Source organism: Oikopleura dioica, chromosome 2 (assembly GCF_907165135.1).
Source record: "Oikopleura dioica chromosome 2, OKI2018_I68_1.0, whole genome shotgun sequence".
Taxonomy (NCBI): domain Eukaryota; kingdom Metazoa; phylum Chordata; class Appendicularia; order Copelata; family Oikopleuridae; genus Oikopleura; species Oikopleura dioica.
In genome coordinates, this window is record NC_137292.1 from 6,253,970 (window position 1) to 6,269,709 (window position 15,740).

The 15,740-nt window shown below is 41.9% G+C and overlaps 7 protein-coding genes and 1 long non-coding RNA gene across 10 annotated transcripts; 3 read left to right on the forward strand and 5 right to left on the reverse strand.

The window, feature by feature from the left end:
* Window positions 1-630: 630 nt before the first annotated feature.
* On the forward strand, window positions 631-1,487 carry LOC145699858 (uncharacterized). Of its 2 annotated transcripts, none has more exons than XR_014134096.1 (4): window positions 631-723; window positions 1,005-1,145; window positions 1,188-1,232; window positions 1,347-1,487. It is a non-coding gene; the product is annotated as an uncharacterized LOC145699858 (long non-coding RNA). The 2 variants fall into 2 exon arrangements; XR_014134095.1 differs by having other exon boundaries at window positions 1,279-1,479.
* A 1,864-nt stretch (window positions 1,488-3,351) lies between these two features.
* On the forward strand, window positions 3,352-4,031 carry LOC145700153 (uncharacterized). The gene is made up of 4 exons (XM_081777409.1): window positions 3,352-3,397; window positions 3,442-3,555; window positions 3,603-3,778; window positions 3,850-4,031. Exons 1-4 carry the CDS (start codon window positions 3,392-3,394, stop codon window positions 3,986-3,988), a joined length of 435 nt encoding a protein of 144 aa, XP_081633535.1. The 5' UTR covers window positions 3,352-3,391; the 3' UTR covers window positions 3,989-4,031.
* A 14-nt stretch (window positions 4,032-4,045) lies between these two features.
* LOC145697949 (gamma-aminobutyric acid receptor subunit alpha-6-like) lies at window positions 4,046-7,424 on the reverse strand. The gene is made up of 11 exons (XM_081775155.1): window positions 7,338-7,424; window positions 7,057-7,177; window positions 6,847-6,979; window positions 6,628-6,693; window positions 6,144-6,305; window positions 5,590-5,747; window positions 5,204-5,319; window positions 5,077-5,159; window positions 4,670-5,032; window positions 4,328-4,487; window positions 4,046-4,160 (listed from the first exon to the last, which is right to left on the reverse strand). The coding sequence occupies exons 1-11, from the start codon at window positions 7,422-7,424 to the stop codon at window positions 4,101-4,103; spliced, it is 1,509 nt and encodes a 502-aa protein (XP_081631281.1). The 3' UTR covers window positions 4,046-4,100.
* A 1,440-nt stretch (window positions 7,425-8,864) lies between these two features.
* LOC145700142 (septin-2-like) lies at window positions 8,865-11,140 on the forward strand. Of its 2 annotated transcripts, none has more exons than XM_081777397.1 (8): window positions 8,865-9,074; window positions 9,603-9,684; window positions 9,735-9,842; window positions 9,961-10,031; window positions 10,133-10,231; window positions 10,343-10,597; window positions 10,639-10,844; window positions 10,891-11,140. In XM_081777397.1, exons 1-8 carry the CDS (start codon window positions 8,880-8,882, stop codon window positions 11,123-11,125), a joined length of 1,251 nt encoding a protein of 416 aa, XP_081633523.1. In that variant the 5' UTR covers window positions 8,865-8,879; the 3' UTR covers window positions 11,126-11,140. The 2 variants fall into 2 exon arrangements, with proteins under 2 accessions (XP_081633523.1, XP_081633524.1); XM_081777398.1 differs by lacking the exon at window positions 8,865-9,074 and adding an exon at window positions 9,211-9,350.
* Window positions 11,141-11,488: 348 nt separating this feature from the next.
* LOC145700156 (transcription initiation factor TFIID subunit 10-like) lies at window positions 11,489-12,063 on the reverse strand. The gene is made up of 3 exons (XM_081777412.1): window positions 11,917-12,063; window positions 11,806-11,869; window positions 11,489-11,765 (listed from the first exon to the last, which is right to left on the reverse strand). The coding sequence occupies exons 1-3, from the start codon at window positions 12,015-12,017 to the stop codon at window positions 11,586-11,588; spliced, it is 345 nt and encodes a 114-aa protein (XP_081633538.1). The 5' UTR covers window positions 12,018-12,063; the 3' UTR covers window positions 11,489-11,585.
* On the reverse strand, window positions 12,051-13,052 carry LOC145700150 (dehydrogenase/reductase SDR family member 4-like). The gene is made up of 3 exons (XM_081777405.1): window positions 12,838-13,052; window positions 12,284-12,794; window positions 12,051-12,240 (listed from the first exon to the last, which is right to left on the reverse strand). Exons 1-3 carry the CDS (start codon window positions 13,037-13,039, stop codon window positions 12,180-12,182), a joined length of 774 nt encoding a protein of 257 aa, XP_081633531.1. The 5' UTR covers window positions 13,040-13,052; the 3' UTR covers window positions 12,051-12,179.
* A 27-nt stretch (window positions 13,053-13,079) lies between these two features.
* Window positions 13,080-13,603, reverse strand: LOC145700154 (uncharacterized). The gene is made up of 2 exons (XM_081777410.1): window positions 13,255-13,603; window positions 13,080-13,210 (listed from the first exon to the last, which is right to left on the reverse strand). Exons 1-2 carry the CDS (start codon window positions 13,601-13,603, stop codon window positions 13,128-13,130), a joined length of 432 nt encoding a protein of 143 aa, XP_081633536.1. The 3' UTR covers window positions 13,080-13,127.
* Window positions 13,604-13,658: 55 nt separating this feature from the next.
* On the reverse strand, window positions 13,659-15,711 carry LOC145696877 (uncharacterized). Its single transcript, XM_081773981.1, has 2 exons — window positions 14,167-15,711; window positions 13,659-14,126 (listed from the first exon to the last, which is right to left on the reverse strand). The coding sequence occupies exons 1-2, from the start codon at window positions 15,078-15,080 to the stop codon at window positions 13,787-13,789; spliced, it is 1,254 nt and encodes a 417-aa protein (XP_081630107.1). The 5' UTR covers window positions 15,081-15,711; the 3' UTR covers window positions 13,659-13,786.
* Between the last annotated feature and the right edge of the window lie 29 nt (window positions 15,712-15,740).

Sequence of the window (15,740 nt, forward strand, 5' to 3'; positions counted from 1 at the left end):
AACACTGTTTTACGGCCAGTATACTTATGTACTGATAAACTCTCTCAACGACATGGAAAATTGGTCGTTAGGAAAATTGCTTTCTGCATAGCCAGGTGAGCATTCCCGATTATTTGTGACCCTCTACAGGTGCACCACATTTTTGCCTTATCGCGGCCGTTTTTCAAGCACTTTGCTTTTACAAATGTAAATTTACATTTTGACAGTCCTTTTTGGCTTCTGATTCAGAGTGTCCAAAACTCATTTGTCTGAAATCTGCTCTATTGAAAAAAGCTTTTAAATGACCATCAATAAGTAATTTATTTATAAAAGGAAACCACTGCCTTTAAACATACAGTACTAACACTTAATTACAGTAAAATAAAAACAGTCGCTACAGTCAATTAGTTCAGAGTCAGCCTCGAATTTCTAACTAGAGAAAAAATAATTTATTAATTAAAATTCGCTAAAACTAATTAATTTTTCGTTTGCATCTACGAAGATCAGAATAGTGCATCAGCGTTCTTTCTAATTTAAAATATTCTATTAGTAAAATGAAAAATGAAGAACAGACCGTTATCGTGCGCACAACACTCGTTTACAGTAAAAGCGCCGGCGATACAGAGCTCACAGAAAATTAATTTTTGAGAAGACGCAATATAAACGGGTGGCTTGGGGTGCGACCGACTCAGTCACCGGGAAGATAATTTGAAAATGAATTTTCTCAAATTGCTCAGCTTCTTGGTAAGTTAAAAGCAAGAGAGAAACATGCTGTTTAGTGGCTTTTAGGGGAACTTAAGGGGGTAGGGTCGACGAGAATAGGGATTTCCGTGACCTAAAATGCGGGAAAACCTGATTTGATAGGCAAAATTTGAGTTTACTTGTGAATAGAAAAGGGTGAAAGAATGTATTGGCAAGAATTAGAAAAATTTTTGGCCAAAAAAAGTTGGTCAAAAATCCCGTCAAAGTAGGGCCATTTTTGCGAAAATCCACCAAAAATGATCATTTTTTAACAATTTTTTTAGACTCTTGTCGCGGCAAACCCATACGAAGACTTCCGAAAGCGACAGTCTTCAAGTCCTGTGGATATGTTTATGTCACAAAAAAGAGATATTGGAAATACAATGTACGAGTATATGCTAAATAATGGTGTCGAAAAACGAATGGTAATCGGAATAATTATCTATTTATTAGTGACCTTTTTTCAGTCGAAATGGATGAGAAACAAGCTCGCAAGACCGCGACGAGAATCTGTAAGTACAGTCACACACTTTTAATTCGATTTTAATGTTCAATCAGCGCAATATCCAAAGAACGGAGCTTCCGAAATTCCCGATGCTCATGGGCTAAAAACCTTTTTCTTTTAGGTTGAAAACTGAATCAACCCCGTGCTGCACCAGTAACGTTTTACTGTCGCTACTGTCCCATTTCTTTATTTCCTTACTTACTTGCTTTCTTTCTTTATTATCTCTCTGCATTTATAATTCGAACTGAACAAGATTATTGAGTTGAAAATGCGTTTTTCCTTATTGGGGCAATCAAAGGTAGTACCCTTAGTTCGTTGGAGATTTTCAGTATTAGATGCCGATCTATCTGATGTTATTGAGTTGGTGGTGCTGGTCGCGATGCTGATAAGACCCTGAAAATTCGAAATGGCGTTTTAGAGTAGTGGCGCAGGCGGCCATCTGCCCTTTGAAGTCCTTATCGGCGTTTTTACGCATTTGGTGGCACCTGCGCCCGTCGCCGCGCGCGGCCACCAACGAAAAAAACTAAGCGCAACTTGCTAAAAGTCCAAAACAAAGCCGCCGCTTTCGTCGCAAATGCAAAACGGAAACGGGCGACGAGTGCCTTCAGCTGCCCAAGACACTACTAAGCAGCGAGCGACCTTGAGGAGGGATGAAAAACACAGACGCTTGAAAGGCCTTTTTTGCATTTTTTGCTTAGTAAGAAAGTCTTGCTCTATTTTAGTCAAAGTAAACTCAAATAGCTCCGGTCCCATTTTGCAATCAAGAATTGATGCCCTTCCAATCATGTTTTCATCCACGATATCTTATCTCAATAAACCATATGTGGAGCTTTAGCAACAAGACGGAAGCTTTAGCGTAACTTGAGCCGCGCCAGACAAAAGGCATATATGCCCGTAAGCTTTCCTGAGTATTTTACATACATAAGAATCAAGAACAGAGAGCAGAGAGAGAGAGACAGAATGTGTTTGTATTGTGACGGAGGGATTTGAGAGGAAATCTGAATTCAGTTTTTGCAAATAGGAGTAGGAATCAAATCCAATGCAAGTCCAGAGAGTTCTCCAGCAGAAGGGCCGCCAGTTTATCCCCGGTAATTTCTTATGCTAGAATAGAGAGGTCTGATTTGATGAATAAGCTGGTCGAAGTGGGAAGAATGGTCAAAGTGCGACGGGTCTTTTGGCTGCTTTGGGAATCGAGAAAGAGTCAGGGACTGCCAACTCAGGGTCGATTACAACATATTAAAGAGCTGTATTATTCAGTATTCATCTTGTTCGTTGGATGAAGCATATTTTATCCGATGTCGGAACTTATGGCTCGGTTCATTTCGAACTCTTGCCAGAAGCAAGAAGGATTGAAAGTAATCAAGTGGGCTAGTGAAGATACGACTATTCCTGGTGAAACAATAAATCTGCTGTCGGAGAGCGAAATGTACAGATTGTTTGATTACAGGAATGTCGTCATCTCATTTTCAGTCTTTTTTGAATACCCCGTTTGCGCATTTTGAAAATGACGACGATGAGTCCCTATCTCGGCTTTAAAATCTGCGGCACATATCAATACACCCGCGCGCAAACTTGGAATCCAAGACGCCAAGAAAAAGCAAGCGGAGGATTTTATGGTGGTCTTGGCTTTTCCCATGGGGACATTTTGATCAACCCGAATGCGAATAAGACGAGAGAGGAAGGAACTTGTAGCGACAGGGACTGCAGTAACTACACATCTTTCTCTTGACAGCCGAATTACATATTTCAGTGATGCTGACGATAATAACGCCAATGCTTGGATTCTGTGCAATTCTGATCCTCACCGGTGTGTTTTGGGAAATCATTGAAAACAGAAGAAACCCGCCTATCAAGCGCAATAAAATCACAACTGAAGATAAAATCAAACTCAACGTTCGTTTCAAAAAAATGAAATCAAGGAAGAAAACCTATTTTTAGAGAATTGTCTCAGCTCTCCAAAAATGAAGCGATTGCAAATTTCAGAATTGACATGTTTTTTGTACACGACCATTTTTGCTGTAACGAATAAAAAGTCAAGCACTTCATCGTAGGAAAAGCCAGACATACAGTAATATTTGCGATTCGTTAAAACAAATCTCGATTGTCAATAACTGCGCGTCGATTTGCCTGTCTTGAAATCTAAGAGAAAAATATTGGTGTAGAAAGATGACAGTAACTTGCTGTAATTGATCGATAGAGACTTATACTTGTATTAGGTACGAATTGACTTTGATCAAACAGGGGTGCGATTCAAAAATGTTGTCATAACATCTCGAGCTTCAAAACTCGTTCTTACTTCAAAATTTGATCTCCAAGCGAACAGGTTAACGGTATGGTTGCTTATTTTATTTTATCATAAAAATTTTTCTGTTACAAGGTCGTACAGGATCGTCAGCGGCCAAGAGATCAAAGCCAGCTGTGGAATATTTTCTACGACGACGAAAAGAGGAGCATCAGAATTATGTCCGTCGCGAATCCTGGGCTTGGACTGGATAACCATGATGGCAAAATGATTCTTATTCCTTATGAACATTGCCTTGGCCAAAGGTGGATGTAAGTCGGTTTGTATGAAGATTTAAGAAAATGATTAATAAAAGTGATGAAAAATATGAAAAGTTTTTAAGCTACGTCGGAGGATTTTTGTATAATCAGACGAAAGTTCTCGCTGCTCCTGGAAACTCAAACAGGCCTGGCATTCAACTTGAAGCAATTGATCCAAATGGGCAACATGATCATCGATGGGATTTTGTTCAATGCGACTAGATACGACTTCTGTTATAAAATGTCTAATAAAACTTCGAAGAAAACTTTAAATTTCTTGTCTGTACAGTTTTTCTGGGGCAATATACAGTTTCGCGTTAATAATACAGTATGTTCATTCATGGTCATCTGAGCGATGGTCGACGGTATTGTGCACGATTTCGGCCTGGCGATGCTGAAGAGAGTGTTTAAAAATTATGTGACCGCAGTGCGTTAGAGACGCTATAGAATGTGCGCGACGCTATCATTAAAATTTAAAAGCACCCGAATAGAGGGAGAAAATAGCCATTTTTCTTTGGAAGGAACATTCTCTAAGAAGGGTTCAAACAAGGTTCAACTTACTGATAAATAGGCGAACCAGTAGACCACGTTGAAGAGGAAGAATGTCAAGGGAAACATCACTCTGGAAACACGGTCGATGTGGCTGTCTCCTGTCATTGCTTCCATCGCCCGCTGTCTCATTAGACGACGATTTCGACGAAGTTTCTTCACAATACTTTTACTGAAATCATTTCATAAGCGCGGGCACTATTTTTAGTCTTTCAAAAAATTTCGGGCAGAACCAAAAAATGAATTGAGTTTTTGGATGACCAATAAGATGGCTGTATTTGGCCTACCGGCCAATCAAAGCCCTGATTCATCAAATCATTTCCATATTTTGGTGTCTGGTAGACAGGCACTTACTTATTCGCTAATTGCGTCCAAAAACTAGCTCCAGATGACCGCCCGAATCTGGACAAGATGGAGCCCGGTCTCGTGATCTTGGAGCGCGAATCATCGGAATTCGACATTTTGGAACTTGCGAAGCGTCTCCGGACTCCATTAACAGCGCTTGGCTGATAATTTCCATCAGAGTCCAGTCCCGAGTCTGAATCGTCTCCGTTGACTTCGAGTTGTTGGATGAGCGCGCGTGGTCTAATAACCGTAAAGTAATTGACAGAGGCGAATTCTATTAGCGCGGCAAAGCAATAGGTGAAGCAAGTGACGATAAACCAGTCCATGGCAGTGAGGTAAGACACGTTAGGTATGCTGCGCCGCTCCGAGATGCTGAAAACTACAGTAGCTGCTTACAGTAACTAACAGTTACTGACCTCAATGTTGTCAGTGACAGAACTGTCATGACACCAAAGACCATTCGCGCGGGCGTGGCTTCTTTATTCACCCAGAAAGACACCTAGTTAATCACCAATGAAACCAACCTGGCAGGAGTAATCTTACTTGTGATAATATTACAATAAGCATACAGGGCAGGTAGGTTTGGACGATAAAGTAGCCAAGGTGGCGCTTCAAGTGGAAGCTTATGATAAGTACAGAATATTTTCCGAATTGATGATCTTTTTCAAAGGATAAAAAGAAGATGCTTGAACTTTGGCCAGTACTGAATGTACTAGTAACGTAGAGAGGGGGCTATGATTCGAGCCATCCAATATCTCTAGAATCTGAGCTGGTGGTTAGGGTTAGGGACTGGGAACTCTTCAGGGGAATCCGGGGGGCGAAACCCCCTGATTTAGGCCCAAGGTGGGGGGTCTAGGGGGCGTAGCACGCTGGGTTAGGTTTAGGGTTAGGGGCAGCTCGAATGATAACCCCCTACTAAAGTACTGTACTGATGATATCCTTTCCTATTACTTCTTCTGTCCAACTATGGTGAAGCAAGGCAAATTGAATCAGCCTGGAATTAGCGGTTGGGCAATCTACGGGCTCGCTTTGTCCGCCCAAATTGCTCTTTGTCGTCCAGTTGAAGATCACGTCCTCAACCGTGTACCTAAAAGGTGTCGCTATTAATAATTCTCCGGGTCTCGAAAAACTTTAATAAATTATTGAAACAACCGACTGTTCTCAATGTTCTCGAACATAGCCTCCTATTACAAGCGACAAAAGAAAAATAAGACTTTAATTAATTTGTAGCAAACATAGATGGAGTGGGGCCCTGATTCAAGGAATAAATTAAATTTTAATTTCATATTATCTTTTTCGGGAAAAAATCAAATGGTACATGTTCCTTTAAAATTGATGGATTAAGGGTGTAACATTCAGTTTTCAACTAATTTAAATATCAGCCCCTTAGGAGCTCAAATACGAGTTTCATTCACTGATAGTAACAAGTTCGTATTCAACCATTTTTCAGTTCAATTTTGCCCCCTTTTCGAGGCCTACTCACCCGTAGGATCCATAGGTCAAATTGCAGGTGTGCACATCCATAGGGAAATTAGTAACAGTCATTGGGCAGTTGGCTCTGATAGTAAGTCGCGAGGTATACAGAATATCTCCAGTGGCATTAATCCGAAGTAATCTGTTGGGCAAGGTCATGTTATGGTTCACTAGAGTGGCGGATTAGTCCCCTGATCATCGCGATTGTCTGCAATTAGCATGAACAGTGCATCGATTTTAATGAGTTCAATTTGCTACCCTTCAATTTACAGTCAAAGGCACCTTTTTTTCTAAAAAGAACTGGACGAGTCATAGCGTCTAAGCGTCATTGCGCGCCAATTGCTTTATTACTATTTCGAGACGTTCTTTTTAAATTATTCAAAAACGATGTTATTCTTCCTTGATTCCGAAAATTATTAGTCGAAGTTTCCCTATGAATGGAAACCCTCGTTTTTCGGTTTTTGCCTGCAGTTAAGCAGGACTAATCCGTTCCTGATTTCTTTCCATTTCTAAAGAAGGCATCTGGAGTCCATATTCGATTAATCATGACATTGCTGAGGCTTTATTTTAGGTCCTCATTTATTGGTTTTTCTAATGTATGCCTTCGCAATCGCAATATTGGCTTCGTTGATTTATCAGAACATAGCTAAATAATTCAGAAAAAAAAACAGCGAAAAAAGACGATTTTGATGACGGTACCATTCCTGAGAGACTTGATATGGGTAGCTTTGAGTTCTCCGTTTTTGCTCATGATTGACTGATAAGCGAGTCGAGGATCTTTCCATTTCTGGCGCAGGAACATGTCAACTGTGAATTCTCGTTTTTGATCATCCACTGGTCCGAAGCCTGAATTCTTAGTTCTACAGATTCTCCCATATAATCTGATTAAGGCCTTTTATCCTCCTCTTTAGGGCAAAGTTTACCTGTGATGAAAACATCAGACTGAACATACAGGGGTTTCTTGCCAATGTCTGGCCTAAGTCGATGATCATAATCGAGTAGGATCGAGTCCAAAGTCGCTGAAACTTCTTTTGCGGTTGGATCCTTTATCTGGTGTCTTCAACAATGACTTTGCCGAAGAAGAAACGCACTATTGAAATGCAAGTTGCAATTTATCGATAATAGAACTGTTAATCAAGAGAAAGCTGTCAGATTTGGTCAAGAAAATTATTGATCACAATATCGACTAGCGGCCCCTTTTTACAGAGAAGGCAAGGTCAAGATTTCCCTCTTTCGACACGATTCCTTTGCTTTCACCATGGAGGCCTTCCATAGCACCAGCAGAAGCCATATCCACATCGCATGGGTGCCCCTTAATGAATTTCCACTCAAGTTCTCTTTCGCGGCTCTTCTTTTTCTCTTTTCAACTTTTCGTCCAAGTTCTTCATCGCATCTCTCGTCCAAAATAGTTTTTCAAAATCACTTTGATTCAGAGTGATAAAAATCCTTTTCTTTTTCTTCCAAAGATAAAATATCGAAGGGAGAAAATAACGAGAAGTGAACCAGAAGGGCTGGCCGTAGATAACGTGTGTGGCGCCCTCAGCCGGGTACAACGAGCTGGGCACCCGCTCCAAGCCATTGGAGATGCATATGTACCTCACAACACGAATGCATGCAAGCAGATTGGAGCGAGCAGATAAATCGCTCGATTAACGAGTAAAAACCCTCTTCGACCTCATCATCTCAAGCTCAACAACGGGCTTAGACACACGTTCTTTTCACTACTGTATGAACTAACATTTCATAATAAAGGGAACATCCAGAAGTTTGAGGCTGCCAACAACGAAAAGAAACGAAAAAGAGCGTCAAATGTTATTTTTTGATGAGTTTACTTAGCCCCCGATAATGAGCTCTTGACCCTTATTTCTGCCCTCCGATAATCAAAGATCCTGCCAAACTGGTCTTTCTAGCTCAATTTTATCGCACTGTAACCGGGTGAAATTTGTGTAATGAGTAACTACAGGGGACAGATTGCATTTTCTACGAGAGATGTTTACAAAGACAAGGGTCGAGAGGAGGGAGTCAGAAGGAAGAAAATAACCATGGATCCGGAGAAAAGGGCCGGTTCGCCATTCATTTGCGTGCATGAGAAAATCGTGGAGATGGTGAACCTGGGAAAGATCGGAGTTTATCAGGAGCTTGTCAAAGCAATTGCGCGAGAGCAAGAGCGCGCTCAGACACAGGTCTAAATCCAGAGACAAGGAACTGGCTGAATACAAGCCTGCTAGAAGATCAAAGTAAGTTCATAAAAATTATTGAAAAACAAAAAATAATTTTTAATAAAAAATTAAAAATCAATTGCCACTTTTTCATATAAGTGAGTGAGAGGGTGAATAACGAGTAGCCTAATCAGCTAGTCTTTAGTGAGTAAACTCTGGCTTTTGCTTTCTCTTTTATTGACATTAAAATTTAAGTTCACGCAGCAAAAGCCCGTACGAGCTAAATCGAGAGAAGCATATTGCCGATGAAGCTTTGAAAAAGCGCCATTCACTCAAGTAAGTACCGATAATTTAGTCCTCTTTGTCGATCCTTACTCGCCGTGTCAAGTCGTCTTTGTTGGGGTTGGACGCTTTCTTTGAACTTTGATTGATGAATTTTATTCTTTTTTCTATTTTCTATTCAGATCTCCAACGATCCCGAATCTGAATAGTAGGGAGGGTCGAGGAATGTCCAGAAATGCGACGAGTTTGAATACAAGGACAGTGTTTGATTTTTCCATGAGACCAAAAAGGGTCGACTTCAGAAGATGACTGAAGAAAATGACTTCCAAAGTGACTGTAAAAAAGTGATAAGCGAGCAAATAGAGAGCATAAGAGAGAAAATCGCGGGAATTAAAGTTCCCATTTTGAAAGAGGATGAAAATTTCAACACTGAAAAAAGAGATCAAGAAATCTTCGACTTCCCAAAAGACCTGGATCCTGCTGAAGTCAAAGTAACAAAGGTGTGTATCATTGTTATCAGTTAATTTTTGTTGGACAGAACCCAGCGGGAGATACTATTTGATGTGGTCGCCGCGGGCAGCGTCAGAAAACCACCCGGTGCTGCCAAATGCATATCTACTAGAATTTTACCCGAATAGTAGTAATACTCTGATTTTAATTTATGAAACAATAAACAAGCAATAATGCCAAGAGGAATCGCGAAGGGCTCGATTCTCGGCGAAGAGAAGCCGAAAAAGAATGTTGAGCGCAAGCCAACTTTTCTATCCTTCTTCAAGGTATAAACCTAAATAAATAAACAGCCAAATTTTCAAACAGTCATTTTTCTCTATTTAGGAGCCTCCTGTTTCGTACAGGACCATTTGCAGACCGGTAATCTGCACGGAAAACAGGTGCAACGAAATATCCTGAACCGATATTCTGACCCTCTTTTTTCAACCTTTTTTACAGATTTTTTCAAGATTTTTTCAATGATTTTTTTGTCAAGTTGAAGATCAAGTCTCTCAGACTCGCAATTAATTGAATTTTAGGGCGGCGGGTTGGAAATGATTGGCGGTTTTGTTGGCTTTGCTAATTTGCCGAATCAAGTTCATCGGAAATCTGTGAAGAAGGGTAAATGCCAGATTAATCTTTTAATAAAGCGGCAATAAAACTGCTCCCAGGCTTCGAGTTCACGATGATGGCGGTGGGCGAAAGTGGACTTGGAAAATCAACGCTCATTAATTCGCTCTTCCTGACGAATCTGTACGAGGAACGAGAGGTCCCAGAAGGTAAGTGGTCGAAACTGAAGCAACAAATGGAGATTTCAATGGTCAATACGCTTTTGTCAACTTGAAACTTGGAATTTATTAAATTAGAGTGTTCTGATTTATTAAACACGCTTTTAAGCCGCCATCAAAGCAAAACAGACAGTTTCAATAGAAGCATCGACGGTTGAAATAGAAGAACGCGGTGTTAAGGTACTCCTAGCCATTAGCCATTTGAGAAGAGTTTTTTGTTCTGACGTCAAATTAATCAAAAAAGACAGAATGACACAAATGATGATTTTTGATAATTTCAGCTGCGATTGACAGTGGTGGATACTCCCGGTTTCGGAGACGCAATCGATAACAAAAATGCATTTGACCCGATTATAGAATACATCGATAAGCAATTCGAGGTAAGCCGCTTTCCGTAACGACTTGACAGTTACTGTACCGATCAATCAGAAAGTAGAATTGGAAAAAACTGAATAACGCGAGGAAATACTGACTTTAACCTTTTCATTAAGAGATACTTACACGATGAGTCTGGACTAAACCGGCGCCATATTGTGGACAATAGGGTTCATTGCTGCTTTTACTTTATCAACCCTTGTGGACACGGGTTGCGCCCAATCGACATCGAATTCATGAAAACGCTCCAAACGAGGGTGAACCTTGTTCCACTCATCGCCAAGGCCGATATGCTCACGCCAAAGGAAATTAAAAAGTTCAAGAAGCGAGTTTTGGAGGAGCTCGGAAAGAATCAAATCCACATTTATCAGGTAGTTGTTTCAAAGATGGATGAGATCTTACGTATCCTTAGCTGCCAGACGTGGAAGACGACGAGGACGAAGACTTCAAGCAGCAAACCCAGCAGCTAAAATCAATGATTCCCTTCGCCGTCGTCGGTTCAACTCAATTGATCGAAGTCAAGGGCAAAAAAGTTCGCGGCCGTCTTTACCCGTGGGGAGTCGTAGAGGTCGAGAATCCAGATCACAACGACTTCACTGGCCTCCGAACTATGCTCATGTAATTCATGCACTCCCTCAGTGTTAACACTAACCTTCTTATTTAGCTCGCACATGCAGGACCTTCAGGAAGTGACGCACGATCTGCACTACGAAAAGTACCGAGCAAGTCGACTTGGCGACGAGCCCGAAGCCCCGATGATGGCTCCCATGGGCTCGCGGCCACCACCCGACGCCGAGAAGGATCGCATCCTCCACGAAAAGGAGATGGAGCTCCAAAAGATGCAGAAGATGATCGAGCAAATGCAAATGCAGCTGACCATGCAGGAACGCGTTGTTTGAAATCAAAATAATAGCAATAACAGGTTCAAACTTGCCAAAACTCACGGAATATAAATATTCAAAATGTGAAAAAACAATGCTCAGCAAAAAGCCTCGGCTTCGGCGGACAAGAACTCAAAATCTCACAAAGTCTAGTCTTTTTCTTTCACTACCGGTATCGCCTGTCATCTTTTGCCTCCAAATTTCACTAAAACAACCACAGCTCTTTCAAAATAAACGATTGTTAATCAATTCGCCGGTTCTAATTATGCCTTTCCCGTCAAAAATTGAACAGGTCTAGGCCGTTTCTTTTGACAAAGTCTCTACACGTCCCTGATTACCAACTCTCATCCTTGATATCGATCAGAATTGGTAAATTCAAAATTTGAATATTCGATTTGAATTTATTCTTCGTTTGTCATTTCCAAAGGGCAGTTTTCCAAAAAGAAGATCAGAATGTATACAACAGTAAATTTGAAAATCAATGGTAGTATGGTGGTTTTCGAATGGTGATGCCGATTTTCTCCGTGGCCTGGGAAAGATCCTCCATTGTCAGCACGTTCTTGGGCTTGTCCTTGGATTTGCTGCCCGCGTTGCGCATTTCTTTATTGGCTCGGTTGAGGGACACCTGGCGCGCGTCGAGCAGAATGTCCGAGATGAACTTAATTGACGGTCAAGTCGATTCAAGTTGGAATAAATACCTTCTGAGCAGCGAGGGAGGCGATTCGGGCGATTCGCGGATCGTGTTCTGTGTCAAGCCCGGATCTTGTTTGCTCGTGTTTATATTTTTGAGAATTAGGGTTGAGGAATACCTGCTGAGTAGCAAATGACTGACGGTATCTGGCAGGACTGGGGTGAACTCATGGACATCGATCAAGAGTTGCTCGATAGGTTGATCAGGATTTACTGGCATTTCTAGGGCAAAATAAGTTGATTCAGGGGGAACTACTGTAATTGAAACTGAATTGATTTCAGAAATCGGCAGAAGAATCAGCAGCTACGAGAATAAATAATCAAGAAAATTAATAGAAAATCGCGAGAAAAAAGGTCGAAAACTGTTTACAGTTTCGCAGAGTTACAGTCGGAAGTTTCCTCCGCCCGATACAGTGTACGATTCTCCAGTAACGTACGACGCGCTTAAAAATTCTGTAAATAAACTTATAACAAAGAAGAAACTACCGTTCGTCGTCGGAGAGAAAGGCCACAATGCCACTCATTTCGTCTGGAACAGCAAATCGCTTCAGCGCGAATTGCTGCGAAACTTGGTCTTCCATCTCGACGATGGCGCCGGCGAATTTGGTCTTGACGACGCCTGGGCAGACAGTGTTGACTCTGATGCCCTCATCGGCGAGCTCCATGGCCAGGACTTTTGAAAGCGAAATAAGAGCGGTTTTTGAAACAGAGTAAGCGCCAAGCATGGGCATGGGCTGATAACCAGCGATGGAGGCGATAGTTGTGATGTTGCTCATTTCGTTTTGGGCGAGATGCGGAACGCATTCTTGAATAAGCTGGAACGCGTTCTTCACGTTGATCTCGAAGATCTTGTCCCAGGAGGCTTCGGGAGTGTCGAGAATGCTTCCGAAAAATGGATTCACTGCGGCGTTGCTAACAAGAATGTTCAAGCTCTTGTCTTTTTCCATGACCGTCTCAATCAGCTCATGTCGGTGATCTCTGTTGCCCACGTGACAGACTGAAAATATCAATATTTCGCGCAGAAAGAGAAGAAAACGTACCCATTCCATCAACATCCAAATCCATTCCCCGAAGCTCCTCAAGCGCAGAATCGACATTTTCCTGCTTTCTCGACGAGATCCAAACTTTGGCCCCATCCTGCGCTAATCGCTTCGCGATAGCGAATCCGATACCATCGGTAGAAGCAGTGACAATCGCAGTTTTGCCGCTCAACGCTTTTGCTACTCGAGAAGTGAGTCTCATTTTTGTTCTGACAGTCTGAGAACTCAATGATAAGAAAATATGAATCTATTTGTTTATTGAATGAAGTTCAGAATAAATAAATTGAAATTTATGCAAGAGGAAAGCCAGTAGCTTGGCTCCATTTCTTCCACTCGACTTCGCCCCAGCTCTCGTTCCACTCTTTCCAGCCGCCTAAAATATCAGTTCTCTTCCTTGATTTCTGTCGATTACTTCACCTGTGTAATTATAACCATTTTGCGAGTTGAAGAAGGTCTCCCACAAATGAGCAGCGCGATGGGATCTCCTCCCACTCATGCAGTAGAAAACAACTTTTTGGTCATCTTTAGGTTTTGGGAAATCAAAGAGCAATTCGAAGTTTTTGTCATTTAGGCCCTCCAAATCTGGGAACTCGCCAAGGGCGATGTGATTCCAATTAGCGGCTGGAATGGTGCCACCTTTGACCTCGTTGATGTCGCGCACGTCAATGACGACAACATTAGGGTCGACGGAAAGCTTCACGAATTCCGCCTTGTCGATATTTGTCAACGATCGACGGATTAATGCGGGTCTTACTGCTCTTAGCATGCTCTGAACAAAGACAACAATTATATTTTTTGTTTTTTAAATAATTTATTAAAATTCTTAAAAGCTTGAACTTTCGGACTCGCGTGCAGCTGGCAATGTAAATGTTTGAGTATCCCGTGAACGGGTGAAAGCGATTGAAAAATAAAATATTCTAGTTGTTTTAGTGGCAGGAAAGACAGCTTCTTAGGGTTCGTCGGAAGGCCGAAATCTTTCTTTTCTGAGCTCTCGTTTCAAGCTGAAGATTTGTTCTTCGAGAGCGCGCACTGAATCGACATGCTTTGACTTGAGCTGGTTTATTTCTTCTTCGAGAAATTTTTGCTCGTCCAGGCTGTGCGACAACTCGACTGCTTGCTGCGCAATGATAGCTTCTTTCTGCTTGATGACTTCGTTTTTTTCTTTAATTTCTTCGTTTTTTTCTTTGATTTCTTCGTTCTGACTCTCGATCACTTCAGTCTTCTGACGATTATCTTCGATGAGATTGTTACGACCAGTGATTCGAACGATTCTGTCGTCGATGAGCGCTCTAAAACAAATGTGAGCTAGGCTAAATGATGATTATTTACCTGATCAATTGGGCGTTCAAATCTGCAGACTTCCCAAACGCCTCTGCGGATATTTTGATCAAATTCGCATTTTTAATTTCATCAGAAAGCGACCCTTCTTTTCCAATCATCCTCTTGGCGTTTTTTACAGAGCATTGGAAAGGTTTAGAAGTCGTATTCGCGGGAGTAACGGCGGACAATGGCGATCTAGCATCAGGTGTTGACGTTCTGGGTATTTGGGAAAAATTATCTTCGGAGAGAGGTGCCGAAGACTGTGATGGCGTTCGGATCAAATGAGGCATGCTTGGAGAAAGCAGCTCTCCTTCGGACGATAACTCCATGTTTGAGGGCGGACGACGCAAGTCTAGGCCAGGAAGGGACTCGTCTTCGCTGATGGGAGTATTGATCTCAAGATGATCATCATTTGCGTCGGAGGAAGTATGCGCCTTCTTAGAGCTACTTCCAACCTGATGTAAGGTCGATGAACTTTGTCGCTTTGAGCCAAGAGGAATGAATACTTGAGTGTGAGGAGCTTGAAGGCGACGGGAGGTTCCAGGTTTATTGTTGTTTGGATGATCGAAGTCGATGAACTGCTTTGGCAAAGATCCATTCTGGGAGTACGTCGATTCCGTAGAGTAGATTAGGTCGTTCAAGTCTTCTGTGTCACGAGGAATCACTTCGATGTCTGGAAGTTCGGGATCGACTGGTTCAGTCTTGAAAGCCTCAATTTCCTCGTTCATTTCGCGATGATTTGTATCGCGATGATGATTTGGAGCACGCTTTTCCAAGCTTTTTCTTGTGAAGAAGTAACTGTCCGGCGGGAAACAATTCGCGAATGAACGAAAGCAAGTCCTCATTTCCTTCACTACTCTTTCACTCGGTTGCGTTCCGTCACCGAGTGTAAACGTTCCGATACTTTTCAGGTCCTCCTTCATGTTGTGTTTGAAAAGCTTCTTCAAATAAGCCTCCTTTTCTTTGGGCACCTCAAACTGGAACACACATAGATTCTCTTCGATCGAAAAGCTTTCCGCGTAATTGAAGTTTGAACCATCAATTAGGCTAGTTCTCGTCCGGAGAAAGCTGAGAAAAGTTTCAAAGTTTAATAACGAGATGATATAAAGTTAACTAAATAAGAGACTTAGAAAATTAAATTTCCACTTCTTTTGAAACCATTCCTATCAATCGCCCTTGATTTCCAATCGAGGTCGACCTTCAGGAAGAACATATTCTCGAACTCTCCATCGTATTTTCGTACCGGGTAGAAAAGGCTCACTCGACGGCAAGCTTCGTATGGAATCCACAATTTACTGGGGATTTTTTCAATGGCGTCAGGCAAATATTTTCGAAATCGAGTGGGGATATCGATGTCGAACTGCCTGGGCGCCACAGGACTGTGATAGAAGTAGATCCTATTGGAGTCTTCACAATGTCGTACAGCGTTGCCCAGGAAAATCTTCCGAAGCCTGAAGGAGGAGATCGTCGGCTCTGGCCCAAAGCGTCGATCATAAGACCGCCGATGATGAGACGGTTTTTGATGGTGGTGCATTGTTGATTCCGAATTACGCCAGTCTGAGAATCCAGAGATTGAAAACTTC

Bases quoted from the DNA above. Each gene is read 5' to 3' on its own strand.
- LOC145700154 (XM_081777410.1), bottom strand. From the start codon at position 13,603: ATGCTAAGAGCAGTAAGACCCGCATTAATCCGTCGATCGTTGACAAAT. The intron at 13,211-13,254 runs GTGAAGTAATCG...CTGATATTTTAG, and splicing joins AAATGGTTATAATTACACAG to GCGGCTGGAAAGAGTGGAAC.
- LOC145700142 (XM_081777397.1), top strand. From the start codon at position 8,880: ATGACTGAAGAAAATGACTTCCAAAGTGACTGTAAAAAAGTGATAAGC. The intron at 9,685-9,734 runs GTAAATGCCAGA...AACTGCTCCCAG, and splicing joins TCGGAAATCTGTGAAGAAGG to GCTTCGAGTTCACGATGATG. The intron at 10,598-10,638 runs GTAGTTGTTTCA...ACGTATCCTTAG, and splicing joins ATCAAATCCACATTTATCAG to CTGCCAGACGTGGAAGACGA.
- LOC145697949 (XM_081775155.1), bottom strand. From the start codon at position 7,424: ATGGCTTCTGCTGGTGCTATGGAAGGCCTCCATGGTGAAAGCAAAGGA. The intron at 7,178-7,337 runs GTAAAAAGGGGC...CACCAGATAAAG, and splicing joins ATCTTGACCTTGCCTTCTCT to GATCCAACCGCAAAAGAAGT. The intron at 4,161-4,327 runs GTAAGTTGAACC...CACTCTCTTCAG, and splicing joins ACTGGTTCGCCTATTTATCA to CATCGCCAGGCCGAAATCGT.
- LOC145696877 (XM_081773981.1), bottom strand. From the start codon at position 15,080: ATGAAGGAGGACCTGAAAAGTATCGGAACGTTTACACTCGGTGACGGA. The intron at 14,127-14,166 runs GTAAATAATCAT...CATTTGTTTTAG, and splicing joins TTGAACGCCCAATTGATCAG to AGCGCTCATCGACGACAGAA.
- LOC145700153 (XM_081777409.1), top strand. The intron at 3,556-3,602 runs GTATGGTTGCTT...TTCTGTTACAAG, and splicing joins TCCAAGCGAACAGGTTAACG to GTCGTACAGGATCGTCAGCG. The intron at 3,779-3,849 runs GTAAGTCGGTTT...AAAGTTTTTAAG, and splicing joins TGCCTTGGCCAAAGGTGGAT to CTACGTCGGAGGATTTTTGT.
- LOC145700150 (XM_081777405.1), bottom strand. From the start codon at position 13,039: ATGAGACTCACTTCTCGAGTAGCAAAAGCGTTGAGCGGCAAAACTGCG. The intron at 12,795-12,837 runs GTACGTTTTCTT...TGATATTTTCAG, and splicing joins TTTGGATGTTGATGGAATGG to TCTGTCACGTGGGCAACAGA. The intron at 12,241-12,283 runs GTAGTTTCTTCT...AGAATTTTTAAG, and splicing joins TTTCTCTCCGACGACGAACG to CGCGTCGTACGTTACTGGAG.
- LOC145700156 (XM_081777412.1), bottom strand. From the start codon at position 12,017: ATGCCAGTAAATCCTGATCAACCTATCGAGCAACTCTTGATCGATGTC. The intron at 11,870-11,916 runs GTATTCCTCAAC...CGAGCAAACAAG, and splicing joins AGTCATTTGCTACTCAGCAG to ATCCGGGCTTGACACAGAAC. The intron at 11,766-11,805 runs GTATTTATTCCA...CCGTCAATTAAG, and splicing joins CCTCCCTCGCTGCTCAGAAG to TTCATCTCGGACATTCTGCT.